The sequence below is a fragment of the Blennius ocellaris genome (assembly GCF_963422515.1).
Source record: "Blennius ocellaris genome assembly, contig: SCAFFOLD_287, whole genome shotgun sequence".
In the NCBI taxonomy this organism is placed as follows: Eukaryota; Metazoa; Chordata; class Actinopteri; order Blenniiformes; family Blenniidae; genus Blennius; species Blennius ocellaris.
In genome coordinates this window covers 20001-30000 of record NW_027662294.1, presented here as the reverse complement: position 1 = coordinate 30000, position 10000 = coordinate 20001, and the positions used below count along the sequence as shown (strand labels likewise).

Genomic DNA, 10000 nt, shown 5'->3' with positions numbered 1-10000 from the left:
TAACTCCCCCCGTACCCCCCCTCCCCCACCCCCCCCTCCACCCCTCCACCACCCCTCTCTCTCTCTCTCTCTGCCCGTCATTCTGGTTCTGCTGACTACAGGGGAAAACCTCCACAATGTATAAGTCTCTGTAAAGGCTGGTGGTGGTGGTGGGGGGGGGGGAGGGGGGGGGGGGGGGTGGGGTGTTCGGGGGAGGGTAAATAGGGAAAGACCATGAATGAATATGAATAAATGCACAATGAAAAGTCTCGTCTGGGGACGAACCAGGAAACGATATTTGGACTCAAGGTCGTCTTGTATTTTGCGATTTTTGTGCAAATTTTTGCAATTTCAACTAAACTCACACGGATCTTAAGAGACAATCCTCCAATAAAATTGAATTTAGTTTTTCATTTTAGACTATTTTTGCAATATTCTCTAGTTTTTTTTGATTATCTTATTTCTTTTTCTTCTCGGTATTCAAACGTCCTCCAATAAGAAAAAGACGAGAATTTTCAACGCTCGTTGATTTGTGAAGAATATTGATAATGACGAGCAAAAAAAAAAGGAAAGTCTTGTCTGGAAACGACTCCAGGACAAAAACAATCAAACAAAAACGATATTTGGACTGAAGGTCGTCTTATATTTTGCAATTTTTTTGCAAATTTTTGCACTTTGAACTAAACTTCAGGCCACGACGATTTTTAAACTCAAGCAGGAAAACTTTCTGGGGGGGGGGGGGGAATTCAACTTTTCTAAAAAACGCTTCATCTCATGGAAACACACAAAAGAATTTAAAAAACTTTTTTGAAATGCTGCTCCAGGTCATGTGCACCACGGCTGTAAATAGTTCCGTAGAGCCAATTATAAAATCTTCTCTATTGCATCATGACTTAGTGCTTTTATTTTGACAGTCACCATGATGCAATTATTAACTTTAATTTTTTTTTTTTTTTAAATCACGTAACAACACAACCCTAACAGTCACAACCTCACACACATGAAAAAAAAAGAAAAATGAATAAATAATGATGTATAGTGATAATCCCTTGTTCGCTGTATTAAAAAGTAAATTGTAGTTATTTTTTCTTAAAGTTTTATTAAAAATTTTTTCTTTCATGCGTTTGTGCATGTGGTAGTTGCTGTTATGTGTTGTCCTTTTTTAAAAAATTTGAACTGGACTTCTTTCTAAAAACAAGCGCTTGACGTACAAGTTGACTTGTGGGTTTGACTTCGGGGACAAAAGGCGTCGGAAAAGCCAGAAAATGATCAAAACCAAATTTTAAAAAAGAAAAATGAAAATGCTATTTTTGGCTAAAATGTGTGTCTTGCTTATTCCGAGCCTTTCTTGACCGCCCCGCCACACTCTGCCCCTCCCCCGTCTCCGCAGGTGTTTGCCAAAGTGTTCAGCCACGAGGCGCTGGAGTCGTACCTGCCCAAGATCCAGCAGGTGATCCAGGAGAGCCTGCGGGTCTGGAGCTCCAACCCCGAGCCCATCAACGTCTACAGGTACGGCCAGAAGCTGCTGCGGAAAACACAACAGGAAGAACAACAACTTTGATCATTTCATCCTGAACTCCAACATCAAAGACTTGACCGTTGCTGAAAGGCTTTGAGTGTCACGTGGATGAAAGAAAAAAAAAAAACATGCGTGTCCATGGAAACGGCAGAAACACTTAAAAACGGTGTAGTTACCATGTTGGACCGTGAGGTGGCGCTGTTACCACACACACACAAAAAAACATCAACAGTGTTCGTACACGGACACTCTTGCTGGGTTGTTATTATGGTGACTTTCAAAATAAAAGCACCAAGTCCCAGGAGAACGACTTAAACGTTTCAAATCAATTGACTAAATTACCGTGTTATTGTTGACATCACTAAAAAACAAACATATAAAAAGAACACGGTGAAACAAAGAAAGATGAAAGACTTTTTCCAAAAATGCTGACTCAGCAGTCCGACAAAGGCGAAATGCCCATTTTCTGGGATAACCGGAGAAATAAACCGGAGAATTCCAGTGTTTCTGCAAACTTTAAGAGTGAAAGCCACTTCCTGTGCTTCCTGGCGCTAAAAGGGGGCGGCGGGGTCTCTGTGCAGGGAGAGCCAGAGGCTGTCGTTCACCATGGCGGTGAGGGTGCTGCTGGGCTTCAGGGTGTCGGAGGAGGAGATGAAGCACCTTTTCTCCACCTTCCAGGACTTCGTCAACAACCTGTTCAGCCTCCCCATCGACCTGCCGTTCAGCGGCTACAGGAAGGTGAGACACCACGCCTGCAGACGTAACTCCTCCTCCCTCTACTTGGGCCAGCCAATCAGAGGCCGTCGCTGGGCGGAACACGAAACAGGAAGTCAGTCACGAGTCGTCTCTACATGAGACGATTTATGAGATATAAGAAAAAAAATATGAATGAAGGCAAAATGAGACGGAGACGACCTGATCTGACCTCTGGAGGCCCATATTTGCAAAAATGTGCCATTTTTTTCTGAAATATACATATTAAAGGCACTCGGATACTATTATATTTGCAAAAATTTTCTATTTTATTCTGAAATATACATATTAAAGGAAATCGGATATTATTATATTTGCAAAAATTTGCCATTTTATTCTGAAATATACATATTAAAGGAAATTAGATATTATATTTGCAAAAAAACCCTCAGTCACCTGTATCTGGATATCATATTTTTATTCAGGATTAAAACAAATTGTCATCATCTGGAAATTGTTTTGAGTTCACGTATCTAAAGTTTCACTTCACATAAGTTGGACTCGTTTTATTGTGAAAGGCATTCCGTCATGTGACCTCCACAGATGCATTAATGTCGGGGGTCAAATTCTGACCGAGGGCGGTTTTAAATGTCATTTTTGCCAATCGAGTGTTTTTAGATCAGCCTCTTGTCAGTTTTCATATTAATACTTCACACTTCAAAAATCCCCTGGCGGCCGGATTAGCTCGTCTGGCGGGCCGGTTCTGGCCCCCGGGCCGCATGTCGGACACCCCTGATTTAAAATATTGCGTTTTCAGCCATCTTTTAATTGTTGCTCTTCCCGTGTGGAAGATAAGTCTCTCCAGTCTTTGTGTTGAAGCAACGGACATGAACAGCCGTTGCCGTGGCCGGCGGTGGGTTGCCAGGTTGGGTTGCCAGGTTGGCTGACGCTCTGTGCGTTTGCAGGGCATCCGGGCCCGGGACACCCTCCAGAAGAGCATCGAGAAGGCCATCCGGGAGAAGCCGCTGTGCTCGCAGGGGAAAGACTACAGCGACGCGCTGGACGTGCTGATGGAGAGCGCCAAGGAGAACGGCGCCGAGCTCACCATGCAGGAGCTCAAGGTGTGTGCAAATATTAGACTATACCATATTTTACTTCCACACAGAAGCGGGTATCTGTGTTTTAAACGGTGCGAGCGTCAATACCGCCATGCGCCACCGGAGGGCGGCGCTCTGAATTAGCATGAGCTGCTTAATCTTGGTGGAAAAAAAAAAAAAACATCCCGGGAACGTCATGGTCGTAGAACCTGGGAAGAGTCAGGATGTGTGAAGTATCCGGTACTGTAGGGAGTACTCGTACTGGTGACACGCCCCCCGAGGCAACGTGATGTCACGCGGGTCAAGAGATTCTTTATTAATGAGAATTACGGGAAATAAGACGGACTGGAAATGAGGTTGTGTCAAGATATCAAGATACCGTATTTTCCGTACTACAGAGCCCGTATCTGCAAAATTTAACTAAAACAAAACATATATAAGCCGCAGACGTTGTAACAGGGCAGGAATTTCACTGAAGGAACACGGGGATTGATCTTATTTTTATAAATTCTAAATAATCTGTCTTTCATAGAGCTGGAAGTTGTGCCTAGTGCTCCTGCTGCGAAGCCGCAGACCAGCAGAGACATAACCAACAAGTGTTTCCTCTCTGTTGGTAAGGTATTTTATCGGTTATTTGCCGACTGCGACTCTGAGAAGGGAGCTTCCTCAGCCCCGGAGTCCAGCGCTCTAGTTTACGTGATGCACCTGAACGCACCATTGAGGTCAGTCAGCTACTGGAGCTCCTGACAGGAAGCAGCAAGAGACGAGCTCACCAGGAGCAGGAACGTCACTTTTAAGGCCAGTTTTGTAAAAAAACATCACGTACCTACACGAGGAAGTAGAATCTGGCGGCATGAAGCCCGTTAACACGGAAAAATACCTAAATTAGCCGCGTCATGTTATAAGCTACAGGGTTCAAAGCGGCTTATCGTCAGTAAAAGGCAGTAGTTGTTACGACTCCAGCAACTTAATCACCAGAGACCTTTGGACCAGCAGGGTTGGTAGTTTAACTGCTCAGTGGATCCTGCGTATGGAGTACGAGTCCCGATAATAAGTACTTGTATTGTATTTTTTTAATGGGTCCTTCTTTGAGGGTTTGTTCGTACGACTTTCCACTTCCTGTCGTTACACGAACTCCTTTAATGTCGTCGACCTGATTGGTAGACGAGTCAGACAGGAAGTTGCAGGGGGGTCATTCAGGCATACTGGCTCAGAGGTGAAAGACGAGTGTAGAGAAGGTAGGGACGGCGTAGAGAAGGTAAGGACGGCGTGGCCGTGGAGCTCTGAGAGAATGTCCATACGTTCCTAACGTCGTCACTCGTTAAGCTGGAGGAGCTGCTGTGTGGAGGAGAGTGTTTACTGGAGCGCACACACACACACACACACACACACACACACACACACACACACACACACACACACACACACACACACACACACACACACACACACACACACACACACACACACACACACACACACACACACACACACACACACACCCCTCGATTTACCTATTAAAGCAACTCTTGAGGAATTCGGTGGAAACTCAACTCTCGCCGCTTCTCGAGCGCAACTCTGCGGTTTCTGGGTGAAGTCCAGGGCCAAAAATAAGTCAACACCCCCCCCCCCCCCCCCCATTACCCCCTTGAACCCCCCCATTACCCCCCCACCCATTACCCCCCCACCCCCCCGCCAGGGGTCTGAAAGAGGCCTCCTGTACGCACACACTCACACATGAACTGGGGAGGCCCTGCAGCTCGGTGACACACACACACACACACACACACACACACACACACACACACACACACACACACACACACACACACACACACACACACACACACACACACACACACACACACACACACCCGTTCAGAATAAGAGCGGGGGTGTTATTTATTCCACTGCTGCAATAACAGGGGCTCCGGCGGTGACTCCAGTGTTGCTGTTGGACGACGACTCGCCCACTTTTCAGGAACGAAGAGAAACTCCGGTTCATGTATTTGTTTTTTTTTTTTGGGGGGGGGGGGGGGGGGGGTCGTGGGGTGGTGGGGGGGGGTTTGTTTTGGCGCGTCGTTGTTTCATAACGAGCGGCGAGCCGGCGGCGCGGTCGACCGAAAAGCACGACGCACTTGGTGTCCAGCAGGTCGTGTTTGTGGAAGGTTTTTCAAAATAAAATACGAGACGGTAGAACAGTGTTTTTCAACCACTGGTGTTTCCTCAAGATCGTCAGGTGAGCCGTGGGAAATGATCACATTTCACATTTTTTTCTAAAAACAACCTTTGCTCTCACAGCGACAGTGTGTTGCAGAGTAATCATGTATAAATACTCTCCACCACTAGATGGCAGCACAGAACTTTGCCGGTGAAATGTAAAGTGACAGACGTCAGTGTGGTTCATCTCCACCTCCTGCTACCATCTTGTATCAAAGTACTGTGTCAGTGACAGTGATGGAGAAGTTTTTGAAAACCAGGATCTCAGCTCTTCATCCATCAGGTCCAGGTTTCACACTGAGGGAGGCACTATTAAAAAAAAGACATTGGGAAATACTTTTTTTCTGTATTTATTTGATTCCTGTTGATAAAACTTTGAGAGTGACTTTGATGTCTTTGAAGAGAATGACTTTGATGTCTTTGTAGCCTCTATTAACGTATTAAGTCATTCTAATCAGAGTTTCACATTTGAACATTTTCGGGGAACAACTCTGGTGTGCCTCCAGAGTTTAAAAAAAAAGTGCTCCTTGGCTCAAAAAAGTAGAAAAACACTGCAGTAGAAGACATGTTCTGAACCCCCCTCCCCCCCTCCTCCTCCCCTCCAGGAATCCACCATTGAGCTGATCTTCGCGGCCTTCGCCACCACGGCCAGCGCCAGCACCTCCCTCATCATGCAGCTCCTGCGCCACCCGGCCGTCCTGGAGCGTCTGCGGGAGGAGCTTAGGGGGCGTGGCCTCCTGCACAACGGCTGCCTCTGTCCGGAGGCGGAGCTCCGGCTCGACACCATCGTCAGCCTCAAGTACCTGGACTGCGTCATCAAGGAGGTGCTGCGGCTCTTCACGCCGGTGTCGGGGGCGTACCGCACCGCCATGCAGACCTTCGAGCTCGACGTGAGTGTTTTTGGAAACGGACGCTGTTGGTGCTCCGCGATTTAAAAAAAAAATAACGGCGAGGTCGCGTGTGGATGTTTATGAAAGTACAGGAGACGAAGGAAGGAATTCTACTTGATTTTGTAGATATTTGAATTAAATCCGACTCCACTCGCATGAAAGTCTGACGACCTGAGGCGACGCTTTCAAGTAAAAATCTTAAAACTTTCTTTGCAAAAAAACACTTTTTTAAAAACTACTCCCAAGGTGGAACTTTTTGAAAACGCTTCAACGTCACTTCCATTTGAAAACACTGTTCCTCGGTCTCCATGGAAACGGGGGTGAAAACACAACTTTTTGAAAACACCAATCCTCGGTCTCCATGGAAATGGAGGTGAAAACACAACTTTTTGAAAACGCTTCAATGTCGTTTCCATTTGAAAACGCTGTAACTCGGTGTCCATGGAAACGGGGCTGAAAACACAACTTTTTGAAAACGACTCCCGAGGTGGAACTTTTTGAAAACGCTTCAATGTCATTTCCATTTGAAAACGCTGATCCTCGGTCTCCATGGAAACGGGGGTAAAAACACAACTTTTTGAAAACGTTGTTCCTCGGTCTCCATGGAAACGGGGGTGAAAACACAACTTTTTGTAAACGCCGTTCCTCAGTCTCTATGGAAACGAAAAATAAAATCGATTTTCAAAAACGCTGCCACTGCGCCGTCGTAAACAGCTCCACAGATTAACAACGACAAACATGGCGGCTGCCAGAGTGCGATGACTCCCCGTCTGTATTATCCTGTGACTTGGTGCTTTTATTTTGACATCCAACCCTAAACCCCTAAAGCATTGCTGTTGAGTCTGACGCGTCTCTGCCTCGTCCCCCTCCAGGGCGTCCAGATCCCCAAGGGCTGGAGTGTGATGTACAGCATCCGGGACACCCACGACACCGCCGCCGTCTTCAAGGACGTGGAGAGCTTCGACCCGGACCGCTTCAGCCAGGAGCGGGGCGAGGACAAGGAGGGACGCTTCCACTACCTCCCGTTCGGCGGCGGCGTCCGGTCCTGCCTGGGCAAGCAGCTGGCCACGCTCTTCCTCCGCCTGCTGGCCATCGAGCTGGCGAGCACCAGCCGCTTCGAGCTAGCCACCCGGCAGTTCCCGCGCGTCATCACCGTGCCCGTCGTCCACCCGGTGGACGGGCTGAAGGTCAAGTTCTACGGCCTGGACTCCAACCAGAACGAGATCATGGCCAAGTCGGAGGAGCTGCTGGGGGCGACGGTGTGAAAGGGGGCGGGGGCTCCGGGAATGGGGGGGAGGGGCTGGGGGCGTAAAAGTCTTTCAAGGGAGAAGATCAAAGGAGACAAAGAAGGAATTTCAGAACTACTTCTTTGTTCCTTCTCAGACTCAAAGCAGGAGTCGTCGCCGTCGTCTCCATGACGACGGCGTGACGTTACTTTAAAGAAGCTGCCAAAAAAAAAAAAAAGTTCTTGACTATGCTCTATTCTGTGTTTTTTGTTTTTTTGTTTTTTTAAAGAAATATACAAACAAAACTTATGTAGAAAAAGAAACTATGTAATATAATTTGAAAGAGAATGTGGGTCGTGCACAAAGAGAGGAAAAAAGACGGACGGTGGTACTTTTTGGTAAAAGTGTTGGAAAGAGAAGAACGGAGGGATGGAGGGATGAAACAGGGTAAAGGACGAAAGACATTCCAGCCTTTTTGCTCGCGCTAATCAAGAATCATTGAAGCGTTTCGGCAGGGTAAATGAAGATATATTCACCGAGAGCTCTAGATTATTCCGGCAGGTTTTTGACGTCCAATGTTTGGTTTTTTTAACATCGAAATTTAAAAATAAAACAATTTTGAAAAAGGATTTTAATTTGGCGAGGGGTTTGGAGGAAACGGAACATTTCCTTGCGGTAACTCCGCCGCGTGAAGGTCGTTTCCTTTCACGCGTGAAAGTTTTCAAGCTAATCGGGCGACTCGTTTTTTTTAAAATCCACTTCTACACACTGAACTTCATCATCGGCGTCCATTACTTCCAAAGCAGAGTTGTTCAGAGGAGCTCTCTGGAAACAGTTTGGACATCGACACATCAAAGCAAACTAATAATCGTTAGGTAACCCCCGCTGGTCGTCACGGCAACAGGAAAGGGAAAACGGATGTAGATTCCAACTGGAGACTCTCAGACGGTGCCTTTCGCCTCGAAACGGGGATCAAAGTGGAAAAAGTCACAAAGTGCGCGGGAGGGGGGAGGGGGAGGGGGAAGGGCCTCCTGGCCAGCAGGGGGCGTGGCTTAGAGGTAGAAGACTTAGTAAGACGGGAGAAGACCTTACATACATGCTGCTTGAGTGTCGCTTTGTTTGTTCCTGTTTGTTTATTTGTGTGCTATTTTTTTTTTTGTGTGTCTTGGCTACGTGGGGTGGCCAGATCGTTTAAAAAAAAAAATTATTATTTTTTTTTTTCTTTGAGTTTTACAGAGAAGGTGACATTCTGTCTTGCTGCTCCTTCAATCAACGCTAAGAATGCAAAAAGAAAAAAACGGGGAAAAAACAACAAAAAAAACAAATTCCACGATATAAGCGACTTTTACGAGCTGACAGAGATTTTATCGCTCGAGGTGATTGCACAATCAGAACTCCACAGCTATTTTTTTTTTTTTTGGGGGGATGGGGGAGGGGCAAAACATTCCGAGCCCATATATGGAAACGTGGGACTTCCTGAGGAGGACGATGGGGAAAATTTCCGGGAATCGTCGGACATTTTGTGATTTCCGGAATCCCTCGCGAGTTCTGGAATCGTCGGGACATTCTTGGCTCCACTCCGGAAATCGTCCGGGGCGGTGGGGGAGGGGCGGGTTCACACCCAAGAGGGCTTTTCTGATTGGACGATCCTGCAGTCCAGTCGCGTGACGGACTGTTTCACTCCTACGACCAACCACACCACTGATTTATTCATAGCTAATTAAATATATGAAAAAAGGTCTGTTTATTTTTTTCCTCTTTGCTGCTTTACTTGTGTATATTTTCTAATTGAGAGTTCTAGATTGCAATACTTTGTATCAAGCGGGATTATATATATATATATATATATATATATATATATATATATATATACATATATATATATATATATATTAAGATATAATAGGTTATAGTGTATATGAATTGTACAATATTCCTTCTCTAGCAAGCCACGGGGGAAAATCAGCTAATTACATCTACTAATAACCTAATATTAATGTCGATGTATGATTATTAATATTGTTGTTATAAGATATTTGAAATGCTATTTTTTATTCTATTACAGATTTAGAGTTTTTAGCCTAAATGAGAAAGTCTCTGGTAAATATTGGATTGTATTTAGAATGTTATGTATTTCAATTATATTGTAAACAGTGTTTAAAATGTTAATATTGTTGATTTGATTACTGTAATAATTATTATGTTGGGGTTTTTTTTTTGTTGTTGTTGTTATTCAGACCTATTATCACTGCATTTTATTTGATATTAATTATGGAAAAAAAACAAAACAAAAAAAAACAAAAAGCACTTGCGAGGTATGTTTATTTTTTAAGTGCCATGCGACTACACTTCCTTCCTCTCCAGCCTTGTCTCATG

The 10000-nt window shown here is 45.4% G+C and overlaps 1 protein-coding gene across 1 annotated transcript; it reads left to right on the top strand.

Annotated features, from left to right (window-relative positions):
- Window positions 1-1372: 1372 nt before the first annotated feature.
- On the top strand, window positions 1373-7663 carry cyp26b1 (cytochrome P450, family 26, subfamily b, polypeptide 1; the record flags this gene model as incomplete). Its single annotated transcript, XM_080521302.1, has 5 exons — window positions 1373-1488; window positions 2080-2236; window positions 3157-3312; window positions 6114-6398; window positions 7271-7663. Exons 2-5 carry the CDS (start codon window positions 2105-2107, stop codon window positions 7661-7663), a joined length of 966 nt encoding a protein of 321 aa, XP_080377428.1. The 5' UTR covers window positions 1373-1488; window positions 2080-2104.
- Window positions 7664-10000: the final 2337 nt, after the last annotated feature.